The sequence below is a fragment of the Pseudopodoces humilis genome, chromosome 3, assembly GCF_049639895.1.
Source record: "Pseudopodoces humilis isolate 2021_Gansu_Grassland_sample_001 chromosome 3, ASM4963989v1, whole genome shotgun sequence".
Taxonomy (NCBI): Eukaryota; Metazoa; Chordata; class Aves; order Passeriformes; family Paridae; genus Pseudopodoces; species Pseudopodoces humilis.
In genome coordinates this window covers 28,901,077-28,922,131 of record NC_142202.1, presented here as the reverse complement: position 1 = coordinate 28,922,131, position 21,055 = coordinate 28,901,077, and the positions used below count along the sequence as shown (strand labels likewise).

Sequence of the window (21,055 nt, the reverse complement as noted above, 5' to 3'; positions counted from 1 at the left end):
CCCCCACAGGAGAGTTCGGGTCAGTCTCAGAGTAAATCTGTAAACTTCGCCGTAATGTCTCGATCTATTCAGTGGGTGGTTCCTCTTTTCCTTGACACTCTCTAAAAACTTTGCTAATATTCTGGCCCCTAGGGACCGCTTCTCTTATACCTTGTACAATCATGCTCCTTAAATCCATCATGTTCCGTCCGCCTTCCTCCGTCTGTGCATTCCAGCTGGGGCTTACGCTAGGCCATTTCTGGTTACCTGGTGTCCCCTGTGGATTGCGTCTGTCCCAGTCTCTGATACCGGCTTGTTTAATCATCTCTCTTTCCTCCTGATTAAACAATGATCTCAGGATTGCCATAAGATCGTCAAAGGTATAAATACTACTCCCTAAAAATTCATCTAACCTCTCAGCCACCCCAAAAGGGTCATCCAACAACCGCCCCATCTCTTTTTTAAATGCCCTTACATCTCCAGAGTTAAGGGGTACATTCACAAAACCGATCACTCCCGGGGCCGTCGGTACTTCCCTAAGAGGGAACAACCGGTGCCCCTCTTCACTCTCTCTCCATTCATTATCCGTCATTCTCGCTCTCAAACGGGTTCTACTTGCGGGAGGGGAATTGGTGATTGTGGGTTGCCTCCCTGTTATCAATTGTGGGAATTCTGCCGCCACCCGGCTGAAGGGAGGAATCCCCTCCGTTGTATGGGAGGGTCCCGGTTGTGGCGGCTGGACCGGCAGGGACGGATAGGGTGATCCCCAGCCTTGTGCAGGAAAAACCACCGAGGAGGTTGCTGTGGTTACGGTGTTTACAGGCGGGGAAAGGGGAAGGGCTGCCGGCATCGCTGCTGGCCCCGAGTCTCCCGCTTGAGACACACATATCTCAGTGGGTTGGTCTCGGGGGCCCAAGGGTGCTGAAGGCACCACTTGATCTGCAGAGGAAGGTCCCGCCGGTCCACGATATGGGGGTGGTAAGTGATCGAGGGGTTCCCAGGACTCAGCTCTCGACTCACGTTTTTCTTTTTGTTTTATTGGAAATAGCCCTACTCTGACATTTACCCAGAGCTTAGCATATTCCCTCTCCTCAGGATCTGAGGGGACCTTGTTCTCCACATAGGAGAATAACTTATTACACGTCCATTTTTCAAATGTGCCTAACACTGGCCAAGTGAGGTGACTTCTCAACTCCTGTCCTCCCCAAACCTCCATACAATAATGTATTAATTTCTCCTTTGATTTCCCCTTCCTCTGGGGACAATCTTCCCAGTGTTTTAGCATCCACCCCAAGGGACTTTCCAGTGGGATGTCTGGTGATTCCTCCCCCTGATCGGAGGAATCTTTCCCTGTGCTTCTTCTTTGAAGCTTACTCTTTTTCTGCCCCATACTTCGCAAATATATATTCTTACCTTTCTTCGACTTCTCCGGGAGTCGATATCTGTTTCTGCGTTGTGTACTTACTCTAGGAATCAAAATTTGCCGATACTCACCTTTCAGCGAGCTGAGCTGAGGTCTCTTGTAATCGGTACTTTTTGATCCTCTCCTGGACCTCTACCTGGGTCCGTTAACTAAAAGGGTTTACCAATTCTCGAGCTCGACAAGACGTCCCTTCCCCTCTTAGTACCTTGCGATCAGTTCCCGAGACACCCTTTGGCCTCAGGTTTTACGAGTGTGTGTCGAGAGAAAAAAAAAACTTTCACTCTGTATCGCTTCCTTCGCGGCCGGCCAATTCCCTCGCGGGAGAATGGAAACGCGGCCTTGAAGTCCACACTCGCTTCGTGATCAGATCACGTCTCACACACTCGCCCGATCGCCCACTCAACCAGCAGTACTTACAGCTATTTTCCTGCGTGGGTGTCTTTGTGCACACTAGACGTTTTACGAGCAAAGCAAGCCGCGGCTTCCCGAAGGCTCCGTGCCTTCCCGAGCTCTCCGATCCGGATCCTTTTCCTTTTTATTGTGGTTTTTATCTCAGCCTAAATTTGGTTCGGATATCGGAATGCACTACGGGGGCTCTCAACTCACCAGGCTGCCAAAATCAGCGGGGGTACCCGTCCTGGGCAGCGAGATTCCCCGCAGTTTCTCCGATCCGAGTCACGGCACCAATCTGTTATAAATGCAAAGGCAAATTTGGGTTAAATAAAAAACAATTTATTATGAAACAATTTTTATAATAAAAATAAACAATGAGGAAAAACCACAATAAAACAAACAGCGCAGCGCTGGGTGGACAGGGGTCTATACCCAAAGGTATAGGTGTTCCCAAATCCACGAAGGAGGGTAGACTGTCCGGGGTTTTTATAGGGATTTTGTGCCTTGAGGCCAAATTCCAGGCAGGCACCATTCACCAAGGGTCCTTGATTGTTGGATGAATTGATTTCCTGGCGTTGGAGAATAGAGTCAAATAGACGTCCGGACAGAGTCTCCTCATATGTAAAGAAGTTCTGGGTGTTCCTTGATTTCATTTTGGTTCAGGCCATCTGGATGGGATGGTTGGATCCGGGTTGGAGCTGATGGATATCTCGGCTGGACTTTTTTTTCCCTTTGTCTGCCTGATTGCTTCCCCCAACGGTGGCCTGCAAGGCGGGGTGTTCAGGTCCGGTGATGAGTATCTCGTAGGAGCCTTTCCCTGTCAGCTTGATGGTCCATGTCCTGTTCATTCTTTTCCGTTGATGGGCGCCGGCTAGGGTCGTTATCTCTTGAGTGGGAATTCGCGACTAGATCTGGGAAGGACTTGTGGGCCACACTGTACTTTATATTTTATATTATTATTGCTACAAATATATTTATTTAGATTTCTACAAATTTTTACAAGTTCATTTATCACACCTCCTTCCAAAAATGGCACCTCAGCAGTGCAGCACTTCCTGGTGGACCATCAGCCATGTGGGCAGGTGCTCTCCACTGGAATTCCCCAGCAGATGATTGCAGCTCCCTGTATGTAATGCTATGGTGGTAGGGATCATCCCCAGTCATGCAGAGGGAAATCAGGACAGCTGCCTTCTGCCTGTCAGTGCAACAGCAGTACCCTGCAATCTCACACAGGTGGGTTATGGGCTGGGCTGGAGAGTCCCAAAAACTAATTCTAATCTGACCCAAAGAGAATACCTGATGGATATGATGCCTGTCCAGCACATTCCTTTTGCATCTTCACCAAAAAGGACAACAGTAGAGCAACATCTGTCTTTTAGAGATGATTGGTAGTCTCCTTGCAAATCATGCTGGTTAGCAAATTCTGTTTTCCCACCTCTGAAGCTTATTGCAGAATCCCAGGAATGTTCCTGTGCTTCAGATATCCCAAAATAAATGCTCTAAGCTCTCCCTGGGGAAAAGCAATCCTTAGAGGAGCCTCTTAACTCAAATTTTTGTGTTGAAGCAGCTGAGCTTGAGGGGGAGAACTTGGCTTTGCCTTTAGTCACTGGCTCCCTGAGGAGAAATGAGCATTTTGGATGTTCACATTAATGAGCTTGTGTGTCAGCTCACTCACTGTCCAAGGAATTACAAACACTTTGTTCTTCTCATTTCTGTTCGCTACAGAAACCGCCCTCCCCCACTGCCATCCTCCGAGCAAATCCAGTAGTTAAATGGCAGCTTCTGTAGCCCAGCGATCGGATCAAATCCCTGGCAGTGCAGCAAGATCAGGGCTCCTGAGCACCAGTTAGGAGCTGACAGACTTGTTTTGCTGGTTTGTTGCCCGTTCTCCTCCTCTGCAGTTGCCAGGCTTCCTTCCTCCATCCAGTGGAGACAGTGAAGCCATCACAAGGTGATAAGTGATTGCCTGACACCAAAGCCTAGACACTCTGAGTGGCCATTTCCTCTCTTGGGGGAGCTGCGCAGTTCCCGTATCAACGAAATACAGGGCCTGCTGAGGCATTTGGGGTCACTGGAAGGAACAAATCTGATCCAGTGCACAGTGCAGAGATTTCAGTCCATTAGCGGGACGGCTGGTGCTCTGCTTCTCAGAGGTGGATTATCCCCGTTTCTGTATTCTGTACAAGGGATCTGTACTCCTGTTTATCTGTGCAAATCACTTGCTTTCCTCTGTTATGGTAGGTTATCCTCCATGTCCCTGAGGTACTAATTATCACATTATTCAGGCCCTGTTTATATAACATTAGAAACCACAGTAAAATCCTGCAAGACAGAACTCCCCAGTTCTTCTCTGATCTCCAAAGTGTGTGTAACACCTTATAAGAGAAGAACCCAATACATTTCTTAAACCCATGGCAATCCTGGGGTGGTTCAGTTATCTCTGAAGAATAAAACTTGCGTCCAGGTTGAAAGACATTATCTTTGGCCTGATCTTAACCTGCAGCAGATGCTTCTCAGCTGAGCTCCACCGTGATCTTCCAGGTGATCACTAGCTTTAGTTATGGTTTCCTATACACAGGCCTCAAGATACTACTGCAGTTTTACTAAGCAGTATTGTCCTTCTATTGTGCTTTGCTCCAAGATCAAATTAAAGCCCAGAATTGAATAGTCAGGTTGGTCTGCAGCTGAACTCATTAATGATGTTTCAGAAAGTGCTCAGGGAGCTGTTAGAAAGGAGAAGAGGTGGAATGACGATCCCCTTTATACTTCAACCTTCAAAAACTATTTTTCATAAACAAGGAAACTGGTTATAATTAGTCTAAATTCTGTGCTGTTTAAGCTGCTTGTTATTGCAGGACAGGACAGAGTTATAGGCTGTAGTAATACAGTAAATAAAATAGTGTGTAGCACAATAGCAGAGTGTGCTGCCTCCTGGTACATAAGACACAGCTGCACAAACAGGGGCGTGGGAACTAGTGAGACTTCCAGGTTTTCAGCAAGCTGTCGTGATGCACACCAAGCTGGCCACAGTCAAGAGAAGGAAGCAGAAGTCCCTTCTTGCCAAGCAAACGGGAGGCATGAAAACATCACTCCAGTGATGAAAACAGCTCTCCAGTGTTGCTGGAGCTTCTGTTTATGCTGATGTTATGTGCAGTATTTGTCGAGTCTTTACCTTCTCAAGAAGCTTCTTCATTCGTTCTCTCTTGAGCATGTAACAGAAAATGCAAACTGTAATTCAGCAAAATCTTTGTACATAGAGGTTCCTGATTTAGGAGAGATTCTGTGTTAAGAAACAATAAGGAAGTACATACTCCTTGTGGGATCAGAGGCACTGGAGCAAAATCTGGAGGCACTGGCTGGACTACAGCAGTGTGTTCCTGCCCAGCTCACTGTGTTTCCCAGCAGCTGAGGTAAGCTTAGCGCTCAGCTGCTATACTGCATGCAGAGGCTGTTGTTGCGTGGAGGGTATCATTAATCACATGCTATCCCAGCGACTGCCAGTAGTGGAAAACTAAGCAAATTAAGATATTTTAAGTACCTCGGCTCTCCTTTCAGAAGACATCTGCTGTAATCTACATTGGCATGCTGTATGCTTCTGTCAGTGTGTCTTCTCTGCACTGTGCCTCTTCTCAGTGCCATACTAAATGGCAGCATTTACTCTGACCATAAATTCTGTGGGACTGAGGCTCAGAGACCCTCAGCAGAGCTGAAGCTGTTGTCTGTGAGAACCTGTTCATGACTCATACATTCAGACAAGATGTACTCTCTAAGCAGAGGGGAAGATAACATGCATGGGAAATGTGTGCATCAGCCCCTCATTTGTTGCAAAGCACTGCATTAAAAACTGGGGAAGGATCCAGCTTTGGCACTGGAGAGATACCTAAAAAAACAGTAATTCCCTATTCCTCAGCCACAGCCCACTGTGGACACTCAGGTTAATTTGGTGTTCAGTTCTCAAGCCTAGACATTTCCCAGCTATCTGCAGCAACATTTTGTTAGGTGCAACAAAATATAGGCACCTGCTTACTATCAAAATAAAGGCAGAGTTTTGACCCCCCCTGTGGCAATGAGGGTGCTTAACAGCTGCCCTGCCCTCTTTAAATCATTTGCTAAAAGTTACTCCCTGGGCACCAGAGAGGCAAGTTCTCAAGCCTCCTTAGGCTGAGAATGCTTATACCCAGGACGTCTGCTTCCCAAAGCTTGTCCCTTGACTCTGTCCCTGCCAATGGAGCACAGCTACAGCTTTCTAGTTGAGTGCTTTAGCCAGCAGGTTACCTGCAGCTCTTCAACATCCTGCATGTGTGTTACATGCCTTTTCTCCCTTTGCTGATGGTTATCAGTTTCAATTCTGCACAGATTTTGAGATACTTGGATATATTCAGGCCAAATCTCACTAATTTCCACAAGGCTTTCTGTCAGGGAAGCCAGTATAATGTATAGCAGAATTGGCACCTTATGTTATAAATTATGCATTCTAAATTGTTATTTCTTATCAGTTTGGGACCTTCTTTTGGCGCATATTTTTACAGACAACACCCTGAGCCTGAGTTGTAGTTGAATCTCCTGTGTTCTCTATTGCAACATTACTGTGACGACTGTTAAGATCAGGGCTGGGAGAAATCTTTCCCTCCCTAGGAAAAGAAACTTTGAAACAAATACTGGATTTAGTTGCTCTCAGATATGTGGTTGAGGAATCCTGTTAGGTTTTCTTGCTTCCTGCTTCATCTCCATGTAGGTCTCAGCAAAGGAAGAACTGTCTAGAGAATATTCAGCATGCACCAAACGATTCTGCTTTCCATGGAGCTTAAGTGACAACAATCCAACAAGGCAGAAAAACTCTTCATTCTCCCTAGGCTTGTATGAGCCTCCCTGTGAAGAGATCGGAGCCTCCTGGTTTGAAATGCTGCCGTAGGGTTTGCTTTTTATGTCAATAAATGTTTTACCACATTTAAGCTTCAAACATGGTAGAAACATCCCTGCTAACATTTGATGAACTCAAATAGAGACAGCAAGCCTGGTGAGAGGGCAATGTGCAGCATGGCACAATGCTTCCCTTCTGCGAAACAGGGAGTGCCTTGGCCTCACAGGGGGCCTGGGCGAGATGCTGCCTTTGCAATTACTCATTGCCTTGGAAAACACATTGGCAAGCTAAGGGGGGGACGTCCGTCTCTCCAGGACGTCACCACTTTTGGTCTTTTCTTTCTTTTGCTTTTTCTCCTCTCCCTGCAAACACTACCTCACTATGATTGATAAAGCATATCCATGTGCCCAGGTCAGTGGTGGGCTTAAGTTGTCACTGTTTTCACACTCAGGTAGTCTGTCTCTCCTGATACCTCCTTGCAGTCTCATTTCTTCCCTTCCCTCACCCTCCTCTGTAGCACACAGAGAGGCTGCAATGAAATGTAAACAGCAAAGGCTAGGCTGCCTTTAAATGCCTGCAGTACTGAAGTCTCCATAGTGAGCCTACTGAGTTAAAACCCACAGGCAGTACACAAGTGCTACAAATTGTGATGCAACCTCAGGTTTTTGCTTTTTCCAGCCAGTCCCCCCATCCTCCCCCCTAGTGCTGTTCCTTCATTTCTCCTTTCCATATTCTGTGTTTTGCAGTGGCCCAGCCTGTCTTCCCTCTCTTCTCCTTCCCTTCCTCTGCTTTATCAAATGCAGCACTTCAGTGTCATTGACAAGAGGGGATGCAGCAGCTTGGGCAGAGGAGATGGAGGGGGGGAAGGAAGAGGAGGAAAAGCTGCTCTCAACAAAGGAGCCAGCAGAAACATTGAAAGACAAGCTTTCTCTCAGAAGTGAATCCCAGTCATCCTTTGTTAGGGCAATAAATTAGGATGCAGTCTAACTCAGTTCAGTGAGAGGACCCTGATTGCTCCCTGTACTCCTACAGTGTCTTTTCATAAAACAGTTCAAATGTATATCTCAGGTTCACCACAACCTGGACTGAATCAGCAAAATGGGTGATTAGCTATCCCCACACTGCCAGGCACTGCATGGCTAAGTGACAGTGCAACAGAAACTCAATTCACTGCTCACAGCTAAAAACAAAATAAATAATCCTGGCTCTTCAGAGATGCACAGATTGTGAATTATTAAAAATGAGATTCACTTAATAAATTATAAAAAGAATTTAATATAAACAAAAGACAATTAGGAGACAAAAGAAATAAAGCAAAGGGTTAAAACGGCTGGGTGCCCTGGCGCCTTGCCAGGTGTGTACCTGGTATCTTGGGATCACTCCCTTTATCCCCTCCTGCTGCGAGGATTCTATGCATATTCAAAAACATGTCCCCTCCCTAGTTCCGCCTTCCTAGAATATGCTTTTGCACAATCTTTATTTTCTGCTGGTCAGCACTATCCCTGCTGGTCATCATTATTCTTGCTGGTCAGCATTATTTGAAGTTTGGTTTCCTTTCTTTTGCAAATGGTCACTTGCTGATAACCATCCGGGGCCATCATCCTTCCCCTGAGGACAGCTGGGCTTCATATCTTCTGCTGATAACAGTTTGAGCTCTATTGTTCTCCTGATAACAGCTTGGGCCCCAGTGTCCTTGCCCTCTGGGGTTTCCTTGCCTTGTACCTAGGAAATTCTTTTAAACTTAAGACTTGTTAGCAAGAAAAAAAGTACATACATAGCTAAAAAGTATTTAAAATATAATATTCATCTGCGAAAGCCAATATCACAATACAAATTTATAACAGAATGTAGGGGGAAAGAATCACAGAGCAATTGGCAACTTACATGTCTTTCTTTATTCTAGGAGACCAAGGACTTCCAGGGTTAATCTTTGCCATTTTCCAGAAGAACACTGATATTTCATGGCGTATGCAACAGATTTTGCTTACAACTTATTCTGATTCCTAAATAATTACAGAAGCGTGTGTAGCCCTGTAGCAGTGCGGATTTTTCTGTTACATGAGACTGTTACCACCAAAATACCAAATGCATTTTGAAAGGCTTTTTGTAGGGTTCTGCTGAATAAGCACACTTCTGAACGATCACTTTTCTGCAGCACGTCCTGCTTTTGCCAGCTGCTGATTACCCTCCTACTAACCACAAGTGATATGTCCACATTACAGATGTGAGTAGACAGTAAGGATACTGCATTTACCTTGAAATTAATTAAATAATGCACTTAAGGAAGCCCAGCAGCAAAGTCTGATTAATTCCGGAAACTTAGGAGGGTATTCAGACAATAATAGGCAGAAATGCTCTGCTAAATAGAGACGAGCATCAGAGACAACCTCACTTTGGAATTAGAGTCTCATGCAAAGACAGTGAGAATTTGCATTTAATGTGATTATTAAAATCCATTTGTAAAGGATAGAGTCTAGTCCACCTATACAGATTCTCCAAAAATGAGATGACCTTGCAAATATAACAAAAAGCAACCTTCCAGGAATGAAATGAAATGTTTTTATGGACATCTCTTTCCAGTACAAGACCTAAAAGAAAGAACAAGCTAATCTGTGCCACCTATTTGGAAAGAGACAACTCCCCACAGCTCATCAGTTGTTTGAACTAAACATTTGCAGAGGAAGTTTTGATAGTCATTACTAAAAATAAACTCCAGTATGTGAGGCTTATTTTGTAGTCTTCCATAACATCTTTCCTGCACTATTTTTCTGGGAATTTTGTGAGCTAACATTTGAAGAGCTTTTGTCAAACTCTTAAGGAAATACAGCCACAGGTAGAAATTTCACAACCTTCTAAAACTGAGACTTCAAGTGTGGTTTATGCTCACTTTCTTTATTAGTGAAAATTGAAAATAGGTAATTTTTTTCCTCATCTAACTTAAATTGAAATATGGCTCTCGTATTCTAAAACAAAAATAGCCTCACTCAAGTATCAATTACTAAGTATCTCATCACTGAAGGCAAGGGAGTCCATGTCACCAAAGAAGTGGTTTAGGTTTTGTTTGTTTTGCATGCACATAAGGTGAAAAATACCTTTGATAAGGCTTCCCATAGGCACCCTCTGTTCCCTGAAATTAAAAACCATCAATTCAGGAGTCTAGCTGTCAGCATAAGGCACACAAAATCAGCAGACCAGTTTTGCTGCCCCCTCTCAGCCTTCATACCCTGTTAGACTGTCCCGGTCTCACAGCCCTTCACCTCAGCTGAGTTTCTGCCAGATCTCTCAGTTCTGTCTTTTACAGTCTAGCTTGTACTCTGCCTTCATCACTCTGCCTCTATTTACAAGACCCAAGGTACATCTTCAGATCTTAAGAAGAAATTAAATTCATTTGCAGAGGTTACCCTCAGACCTTCTCGAGTGAGTGAGTAAGTGAGTGAGTTATTCACATCCCAGAATTGTGCAGCTGTGTTGGTGCAAGTGGGTCATGAAATGCCTGTGGGTGGCTGACAAGGAGCTGGTCTGCCCATAGGAGTTTGAAGGAAAAATGATTCCCACTCAACTTTTGAGTTGGTTTGGGATTTTTTTACTATTTATAATTTTCTTGAGTTTAAAAATAAGCCCGTTCCCATTGCTCCTTAGAGTCTGACTCAGTACCAACACCATTGACAGAGAGGGCCATACTTAGAGGTACTTGTCATCTTTGGGAGGAAAATCACTGGGCAGAACCAGAAGTGCCAGTGCTAGCCAGGAGGTGGCGGAGGAGTCAGACTACTTGTGTACCAGTTTCTGCATTGTTTTGGCAAAAAGACAAAGAGAAACTGAGGAAAGACAACAAAACCCAGTCCTACCTTCCATCTTCAGGAATAAGAGGATGAAACCCTTAATCACATTCCTGCTTGTATTTATACTAATTGCTCATCTTTCTGAGATCTGACTTGATGAAATTATGCATGCACACCAAATAGATGAGTTTCCATAGAAACTCAGGAGCTGAACTTTCATTAGAAAAATCTTTTTTAAAAAAATCTTCCAGATAAAAATGCAAATTTCCCTTCAGTGGGTGGCTTTCTGAATTTAGATATTTTTTTTTCTTTTGCACTGTAGGCAGATTCCAACTGGACCTACATAGCAACAACATGCAAGCATTGTTTATAGCAAGCCAGACTCCATGGGGAAATTAGAAATTCAGTAGCAAGGAGAAGCTCTCAAGTGCAAATACCGCAGAGAAGCAAAAACTCAAGTGCTTGATGCTGCGCCTTCCTGAGGCTTGAGGTTTGTGCAGCCTCCAGCTCTCAAAATGCTTGTGGTTTGCAAGGAGTGGTGTGGGGAGGAGAGGAGAGAGAAAATACAAAACCAGAAACTCTCCTGCACACAGAATTAATGATGTTCAACCTGTTCTTTACACATCAGCAGCATATTTGTGCTGCTTCAGTTAAGCCTCACGAAAAGACTGACACCATCTGTCACAGCTCACTCTGGGCAAAGGAGTAGGTCTCTGTGCTGGGGCTGGGGAGTGTTGGCAGACCTGGGTTGGCCAAACCCCAACCTACACTTGGGCTGAGGCTTAGAGTCCAGTGTCATGTGCCCACACTGCATGGAAGTCCAGGCATGTGTGCAGGAAGAGGGCAGGAGGCTTTTCCTTACCAGAAGGGGGAAGCAGGATGGTGACATGCCTGGGAAGGGCCATGGACCTGGGCAGCATTTGGCACCAACAGTTGTGCATGTAAGCAAGGAGGAGGTGAAAATCCCAAACTCCTTTAGCAAATGTTTCCTCCAAAAACACAGCAGTTTTTCACTTGTACATTATATTGCAGCATCAACAGGAGGCCTTCCCCTGGCTTTGGGGAGCCTGGAATAACTCTCTCTGAGGGTTCACAGATGTTTTCTCAGCTAAACTGGCAAGCTTGAAAGCACTGACTACTAAAGAAGAAATTTTCATGTGAGCTGCATTTCCTGGTGGGCATCTGCCCCCGCTGGGCACCGCAGCTGGGCATGCAGAACACAGTGCTCCACCTGGGCCTCGAGCACAGGCACAGCAAACACTGGGGAGCCATGGCAGGGAAGCCACACGAGGCTCTGGGTCTTGACCAGCAAGGGTGCTGGGGCATGCAGGGGAGCTGTGCTGCCCAAGCAGTTTACGATGAGGTGGATTTCTCTGTAGCACTGTTGAGAGGCGCAAGATGTCAGCCAGGCAGGGAATTCCCCTCCTCGTTGGAGAGGGATGACAGACAGCAGCTGCACGGGCTCACTGGCCCCTGTGCCTCCAGGGCCAGCAGCCCTCTGAGAGCATTGAGAGGCTCGATGCTGCATAGTGTCAGGGTGAGGACAGCATTGGGTCCCGGATCACCAGAGAGCACAATTGACTCTACTTGACCAGCACAGGAGGAAGAGATTTTAGGAAGAGTGGATTTGTGGTCAAGGGCAAACTTGAGCTGAGATAGCTCCTGTCTGTTCTTGGCTCAGCAACAGATTTGCTATGGCCACACTACTTGCCCTTTCTATGCTGCATTATCCCTGGCAATAAAGTGACTCAAATTATAATTGCACAAATACCTTCCAGTCTGTCATTATGTGCCTGCAGTCATCTCCAGGCAGCCACCTCCGGGGGAACCAACCTCTCCCACGAGGGAACCTCTGTTCCACCCCTACTGCATCTCTAAAGGATCAGATTTGATACTGAGTTGATTATTCAGGTCAAGGTTGTGGGCAAGAAAGAGTTAGTGAAGCTTTTCATAGCATCACCAATATTTGATTAAATGGGTGTTTCTTATTTTTTCTCTCAGGCAACTTAATGTGTTTCTGTAGGTACTATCACTGGCCTTAAGGATGCTGATGTACCCTGTGTTTAATGGTATTTTTGTAAAACCAAACAAAACAAAACAGAGGAAAAATCTTCACTATTTCTAAAAGCATCACCATTCTTTCATCAGAAATTTACTTGGGTTCTAGTTGTGAGAGATTTCAGGTTTCTTACATCTTTTTCATATGCACTAAAAGTAATTAGATGGATTAAAGATTAAGCTAATGCTTTTCTTTACATATATGCATCCACCTACTACATTGTCCCAGGAAAAGCATGAAGTCAGGCAGTCATCTCATTTGCCAGCATTTCCATGGGTCAATGTGGGCAGAAGCCATGCAGAGCTTGGCAGGTGACATGGCAGTGCTGGTTGCTTCTTCCAGAGGCCACACCTACATGAAGCTGGTGGAAGGTTCATCCTGGTGTGTGCACCTTCAGGAGGAAGCAGAGAAATGCCATGGATATTTTGTGGCCTGCAAAGCCCCTATCTGGGGCAAAGACCATCTGGGCTCGGTGTGATTGACGGCTGTGTAATTTACAGGGAGCCTGGCTCATTAGTGCTTTGTGGATTCAGACATATCCATGAGAGCCCTATAGGAAAACATGTTCTTCCTAACACTTCTTTTATCCTCCCCCTCCTGTTCCTTCCAGATGGTTACACCCACTTGTGTCTTTTCTTACCCTAAGGACAGCTTTTTAAACAAGGTTCCTGCATCCTTCTACTCCCCCACACTGCTGTAGGATCTAAATTGAAGTGCAAGAGGACAGAGCTGTTACATCCCATGCTATTACATACAGCCTGCCTGTAGAAGGCTGGGAAGGAGACCACATCCCTCTGCCTCCTGTTTGATGAGAAGAAAGATCTCAGTGTGGTCAGGATGTGGGAGATGAGAGACTTTACCTCAGCCTCAGCTGGGTGTTGCAGTTGTGCAGGAATGAATTCTGGCTGTAGTCAAACCTGTGTATATTTTCTGGGTAAGGAGAGAGGGATGCTTAAAGGGCCTGTAACCTTTCTTCCGTATAGTACCAGTAAACACTCTCCCAGTAGCACACAGCAGGAGCACTTGCAGAGCTGAATCTGAATCTGCTTTAAAAAAAAAATTATTTTCACCATTACTTTTTAAATTGTGCATCACTATCAAAAAACACAGAACTTAACAACTGATCACTTCTATTCTTCAGAAATAGGTGGAGATGCTCTCTCCATAGGATTCCTGTGCCTGCAGTCATAGGGCAGCTTGGTGGGAGCTTGGGGTACTTAATTTCTTCCTCTCTTGTGTGCTGTTGTTAACTGCTCATCATTTGTTTGTTGACAGGGCCTGGTGCTGAGCAGACTTGGGCGGAGGGAACTGGCCCAGAAAGTCCTCAGAGATGCCATCCGGATCCAGACCACCAGTCACATTGCCTGGAACAGCCTTGGAGAGGTCTTGCAAGCTCAGGGGAAAAATGAAGCAGCCATTGAATGTTTCCTTACTGCCCTGGACCTTGAATCCAGCAGTCCTGTCATTCCATTCACCGTCATACCCAGGGAGCTCTGAAGCTTTTCCATGTAGCTAAGAACTTTCATTGTGTGGACAGACAACAAAACCAAGCAGATAAACAAAGAAAAAGCCCTACAGAGAAGTGCCATTGTAACCTTGAACTGGGCTAAATAATTCCAAGATGGGGCTCAGGTCTACAGGCTTAGCTTAGACAAGCCAAACTGTAGAAGAATTTGCAACAGGCAGAAACAGAGAATGCCTTTTTCTTCACAGGTGCCTGGCTAACCTCCTGTTCAAGTTAATAGCAAGGCTTATTTTAAAGTATTGGTTCAAAGTGACTGTAGAAAGAATGTACTAGGGTACAGCTGTTTAAAGCACTTGCGCCTTTCAGTGTTCATTGAAAATAAAACCCCCAAGCCCTGAATTAAGCCCAGACCTGCTCTGAAGTAAATTCACCAACTAATTTGACCAAGTTGTGTTTAAGTATGTGGCTGTCTCCCCACAGATCTAACAGGACAAGTATGACAATTGCACCAAATAGTCATGCAGTATATGCTGTTTACAAAATTATTTCATCTATTTTGATAATCCTATTTCCTGCCTTGCTTTTATATACTGTATATGCTCACTATATTTAGTGTAGCACTTGCCTAGACCAATTTAAATTAAAAATACTTTTTTAAAAATAAAGCTGCTATTGCAGTATAATTCACAAAAGCAGAAAGACCAAAGACCAAATCAATTCACACTTGAACTAGTATTAAAAACACATAAATATATCCACTTACATATTTATTGAAAGGCTTTACATGAAGTTACTAATTATAAACTCTGAGCTTCATTCTTATTAATCACCTATTGCATCCGTTTAGTAAGGAATGTAGTGTTTACCAGTATATAGTGACTGAACTCTGTGCCATAGACTGCATTACCATTCCTGGCACAAAATATTTTCATACCCATCTTTTGATGATGCAAAAGAAGGCAGCGGTCTTTTAAGGGAAAGTGTGCTGAAGGCAGTATGTATGTATATGAATTGCTTCTTCCTTAAAATTAAATCTTCAGACTGTCCATAGAAATTTCACATTAGAGGTACAGAATTGAGCCTTCAGTGGCATCATTTTGCATCTCCTATCAGAGGTAATAGTGAGGACCTTCTGATCCATACAGCCCCCCCATGGCTGTGACAGCCAGGGAGGGGATGCAGCTGGCAGCCCTGCTGAGCTGTTCCTTAGCTCAGCGTGACCTCCCCGGGGCCTTGGCAGCGAGGTGAAGCCAGACTGTGCTGTCACACAAGAGCCAGCCCTGTCCAGACCAGTCCCAAGGTAAAGAAGTTAAGATGATGCAGAAATTTGCTCCACTTTTCTACAAAAAAAGAAAAAAAAAAAAAAAAGGTTTTTGTCCAAAGAAGATTTGTGACTTAAATTTGCACTAAAGCATACTTCGTACTATAATTCTGCCCAGTATTGTGATCCACAACTACTTCACTCCGGAAATAATAATATCCTCAGGCAATAAATAAGATGGGGCTGTTTCTTACTGAGCCTGAGGCTCTGAGAACAGGCTTGAAGTCAGCATTGTTTACAGTTATTTGGAAATCTGCATGCTAATGGAGAGCTGGCTCCTTGTGCTGCTCCCAGCCCACACCAGCAGAGAGCTCCTGCCCCCAGCCTTCCCTCAAGATGCCTGCACCAAGGGAATCACCCTGGTCTCAGGTTCCTTGCAGCAATCTGGTGCACTCCCAGGCCAATATTTATATTTTTTGCCCTTTAAATTATGCAGATGCAATAGCCTAGGTTATTTATCTGTTCACTGAGGGATTCCAGATCTGCTCTACTCTGATTTCACTCCAGGTGAAATCAGCCCAGCTGTGAAAGGTGCTCAGTCCATGAGTTCTCTGTCTTTCCAGTGCCACACAGGCCCCCAGATGGACTATTTTAGGCCAGGGGTAGGTTTCCAAGGAGATGGTGTTCCCCAGCTGCATTTCTTGTTTGAAAAAGCACCAGCAGCAGAGGAAGGAGTAGGTGTTAAAGTACCTGAATTAAAGGAGTTTCATGAAGACAGAAAGATGCAGCCGAGACACGTTTTGCTGTGAAGGATGCTATGAAGTCAGCTCGCTCTGCACTGAGGGGAGAAAGAGGGAAGGGGAGGGGGAGAGATGCTGTTGTTGACATAATATATAAATTGTTACCCAGATGTTTTAAACCCAGTTCCAGTCAGATGCAATCTGACAATAGATTTAAGCAGAGAAATATATAGATAGATATTAGATTATGGTGTTTGTTCTGCTCCACAGTTCCCAGGGTAGGAGCAGATCTTCTGTGTAAGACACAAAACAAGAGCCCGTGTGGTCACACATCGCTGTTCTGTTGTGCAGTGTATATTTGCAAAGCACTGCCATAGCAACTTCTGTGTACTGGGTAGCTATCTGAGTACAAGTTGCGCATCTACCTCTGCAACCAAGATGCTTCTTTAAGAGGTCCATAATGTAGCTGGTCTGTGACCTGGCAGGTGGGTGCCTGTTTCCCAGCAGCAGCTGAAAAGCACTCACTCACAAATTCATTTGCTTCTGTATACATAGCTTGTAAACAGCCACCAGCCCATCACGTTTGCTGTGATCAGGCAAACTTCATGCTGATGATAATCAGACTTGCCACAGCACTCATCTTCCTGGTAGAGGGGCAAACATTCATGAATGCTTTGAGTGCATCAGCAAGTCAGATGTTGCCAAGGTAGTCCCATGTTGTGTGCAATAATGAGTGTTTCTGGCACTGGAATCTCCAATAACTTTGGGGAACCAATTCTGCAAGTTTTAGCACTGACCTGAGTCTTAACAGTTTTCTCATTCATTAGTTTTGAAAGAGGAAGATAAAAAGCCCACATTATTGCCTAAAGTTTCGCATTTCTCTTGTTCCACCACAAGGTTCTTTTCCATTTTTTTGGAAGATTGCATGCAAAAAGAAAAAATAATTACCTTCTATTTTCCTGTTGTGCAGTGAAGGAGTTGCCTTTGACCAACAAGGAGGATTGTATATTGTAACAAAACTGACTCTGCCGTTAGGATAACAGGAGAAGCCAAACAGGCCAGGGAATAGCTCCCCTCCCTGCCTTATCCCATGTAAAGTGTCATCAGTGCCACTGGAGTGGTTGGTTATGAGCATTCTCCCAGCTGAGGGTCTGCCCACCTGTGTACTCATTCCATACAGGAGTACAGTGAAGCTGCAGACTCCTGCGCCACACAAGAACCTCATCCGTTTCTATTGGTAACAATTCGTGCTACTGATTATCACAATTCCTCAGAAGTGCTAATTATCTTTTCTTGGTAATGACTAATAAATCCAAATGGAGAACAGTCCTGGAGGGTGTTTACTTTAAAATTCACTGGCTGGGTACCAAAGCAGGCACAGCACTGGCTGCTGCAGTTTGAATTACACTTATTTTGTCAAAAAAATGCTCCATTTTCAGAGTCTAGGTACTTAATGAGTTTGGCTAGTTTGTATTTCCTTTTAATGACAGCAGAGTGGGAAACAATCCTTTTTAGTGAAAAGACATGACTGCCATTTTTCCAGCCAATCCAACAGAGATTTGATAGTTGCAGTTCAGCCTACATGAGGAAGGCTTCCCAAAGCAACTGTGCACAGGAATAATTCCCTCTGGCTCAGTTGTATTACAGGCATATTTGACAATTAGGCAATGGGCATGTGGAGCTGAGATGCCTTTCCCTCCTTACTTAGCTAAGGGGAGCTGCTTTGTGCCCAAAGGGACAGCTATGGCACCCATCTGCATGCCCATCAGCACTGCCCTGGTGCCTGCCACCTGCAGGGTGGCTGCTGCCACCAGCCCAGTGAGTCTTGTAGGCCAACACCCCATCACTTGTGCTGCTTTAATGACCTTCAGACTGCTCCCTAAGCCTGGCTCCAAGGGACAGTTTCCTTACTGCTGCGTTGTTCAGTGCTGCGGCATATCAGTGCATGATCAGATAGAAGGTTGTTTTTCCCAGAAATAGAAAGCTGAATCATCCATCAGTCAGTGATGTTGGCAGGAGGGGAGGTAAACACTGACCCAGCAGTTGCCAAGATGGTTCCTCCAACTTTACTTCTAATGAACTGGCTCGTGCCTTCAGCTCCAGGAAACCAAGGCAGGTTCCCAAGTGAACTGGATACTAAAAGATCCAGCTCATTTTCCCACAGAAACACATACCAGTCAGTGGCTTAAACTACTGATGGAGATGCAACGCTGTGCCATTGCGTAGCAGCCCATGATGATACAAGAACTTCCCTGAGCCAGTGCAGAGAAGTGCTTAGCTTTTGCACATCCAAGCATGTCCTACATGCCACTCTGATACTGTTGTCAAGGGTGTCAGAATCAGTTTTCCGTGTAACTTAACTTTTTTTGCCATTGTAAGGTATTTCCACCAAGTTTAATAAAATTGACCCTGTGGGAAACAGAAGCGCTCCTTATATTTCCTTCTAATTTCTGGACTTTGAATATATTCTAATATATTTTAATATATTTTATAAATACATTTTAATATATTCATGCCATGGATGCTTCAAGCATTATGAAATGTCCAGTTGTTACATTAACTGGAACCCAGTGTGCTTAGCAGTTGCAAAGGGTATTTTGGCCTACACCCTGTAGTTCATGGGAAAAACGAGAGTGATCATGCAAGCAGCATGCCTTCAGGGAGGAACAGAGCCAAGAAAATGGAGCGATGTAGCTTGTTTGGATTTGTAGAGATTTAAGCAAGCATCATGCTTTTTTTGTGTTTCATCCAGTAAAAAGAAATAAAGGTAGTGTGAGAAACTCTAACATCCAGGTAATATGCAAATACTATGCTGTCAAGTTTACTTTGTCACCTTACTTCGGCCACAATGCCATTAATCATCTTTTTGCTAGGAACAGTTACTCCTGTGGTTATTTGTAAATAAAATGTCTCCACTCAAGAGCTTCCAGAGCATTCTGTGCATTTACACATTAATCTTTTGGGAAGATTTCAAGAGGGCCTGCTTAAAAAGTCCGTCCCTTAGTTTCATACTCAAATGAGATTAAGGATGAGGTTTTTGAAGAACATTTCTTCATAACTGTGGCTGCTTTGGTTTATGAGTGTATTCAGCATAGCTCAAGTAGAATGAGGTTCCTCTGTGGCAATAATAGATTTAAGTCCTTCAGCTGCTTGTACGGACTTCAAAATTGAAAACTGGAGTGAATAAAATATTGGCTTTGACTTTCTTTCTCTTGATAGAAAGGAGGGAGGGAGGGAGGGAGGGAGGGAGGGAGGGAGGGAGGGAGGGAGGGAGGGAGGGAGGGAGGGAGGGAGGGAGGGAGGGAGGGAGGGAGGGAGGGAGGAGGAGGGGAGGAGGGAGGGAGGGAGGGAGGGAGGGAGGGAGGGAGGGAGGGAGGGAGGGAGGGAGGGGAGGAGGGAGGAGGGAGGGAGGGAGAAGGCTTCCACGTCCCCTCCAAGGAGGAGCCCAGCTGGAGGCCTGCAACTGAACCCCAGCAAAAGCTGGAGAATTTCATCGTTCTGTCCTCTCTGAGTCCTCATCTCATCTTTGCTGGTACCTAATGCTGGTACATTGCCTGGTACCCTCTCTGCATCACACAGACATTTAATATTCCCTTCTGTTTAAATGGAAAGAAAATAAGCCTTTTTGCCCCTTATTTTTTGCTGGAAGGAGCTCCAGTTGGTTTGGGAGCTCCACCTTTCATACAGAATCACTTCTTCCCTTGCAGAGAACCAAGTTGCATTTCAGTGATAATTTTGGCACAATACTCTTGAAAGGTCATTAAGAATAATTTAATACATTTTAATTATTTATATTTCATGTAATTTTTAATAGTTGATTCATACCTCCACTTCTTTCTGCATCAGAATGTTCAGCTGTGTATAATATATTCCTGCTTTATATGAGGTCCAGATATTTAGCAGTTCCTGATATTTAGCAGTCCTATAAACTCCCCAAAGGAAGAGATGGGAAGCATCCCTGCTTCCCAGATGCTCTCTTCCATGACAGTTGAAGGGAAAATAACCTCCTGCTCTTTAAAGACTGGTGTTAGAGAAAATGTTGATATATTTTATATATTAGTAAAGGCCTGTCTTCACAAACCAGTCTTTGAAATAAGTCGTGATATTAAAGGCTAAAGTCCTTGAAACCTTCCTGCAGAAGAGAGAGTAAAGCTGAACAATATACAGGAGAAAAAATGTAAACCTACGTGCATTAGCCAATAGTAACTTGCTTGGCCCGTGGACCCTGTAAAACCCTATATAAGTGTGCTAAAGATAGAAATAAACGGCGTTCACGTTTACTTCTGTGAAGAGTGGTGAATAAGCTGGCAGTCTCTCAATAAGAGAAGACTTGGGCAACACTGGGTTACTGCATTGCCATTAGCAGCCATGAGAGCATTTAAGAGACATGTGGCTGTCAAGCCAGTTTCCTGTACTGTGTTGTCTCCAAAGCAAAGAGCAACCTCTCACAGCCAAAACATCCCACAGATCTACCAGCTGAAGGGTAAGATTCAAAGACTTTCTCAGTGTTCCAGCTGAAGCAAATGTTAAGCAGTGGAGGAAAATATCCTTGCAGGTCATTGCCCTGGAGTGTCAGAGATGCAACTTTCGGGTCTGATCCCATTTAGAAGTGATGTAGCTGCTGTGATCATCTGGCTAATGTAAGAGGAGAAGCAGGTAGGCAGAACATCTGAATTTTATACAGCAAAAATGGCAAGCATTGCAACATGGCCTAAAAAAGCAAAAGAGCAATAAAAACTGTAAAACAGGAGACGTTTTCCTTACTGAAGAGGTCTCAAAGAGGCAAAGCCTAGCTTCACCAGCTTTTCTGACAGAAAGACACAAAAACCTCAGTCTGTGAGAGTAAGAGCACATGCCAAGCAGCCTCTCACCAGCCTCCTGACTGCAAAGACCTCACTAAACTTCAGTTCTGACTCTACCTGCACCAGAGAACCTGGTCCAGCCAAAGAGCACAGGACCCAGACCCCTCCACAGTGTGCTTAGGGCAGATGCCAGTCCTGTGCCTCTCAAACATCACGGTCCTCAAAGCAAACACTTAATTACATTATGCATGACAAGTCAAACATCTTTTTTTATAATGCTCTTGTTTATG

The 21,055-nt window shown here is 44.7% G+C and overlaps 1 protein-coding gene across 2 annotated transcripts in view; it reads left to right on the top strand.

The window, feature by feature from the left end:
* The window catches only part of TTC7A (tetratricopeptide repeat domain 7A), a 206,679-nt gene extending 187,515 nt beyond the window's left edge, over positions 1-19,164 (top strand). For both annotated transcript variants that reach the window (XM_005532709.3, XM_014261259.2), the window contains one exon: positions 13,773-19,164. In XM_005532709.3, the coding sequence (XP_005532766.1) occupies positions 13,773-13,994 (222 nt within the window). In that variant the 3' untranslated portion in view covers positions 13,995-19,164. The remainder of the gene's footprint in view (positions 1-13,772) is intronic.
* The last annotated feature ends 1,891 nt before the right edge of the window (positions 19,165-21,055 follow it).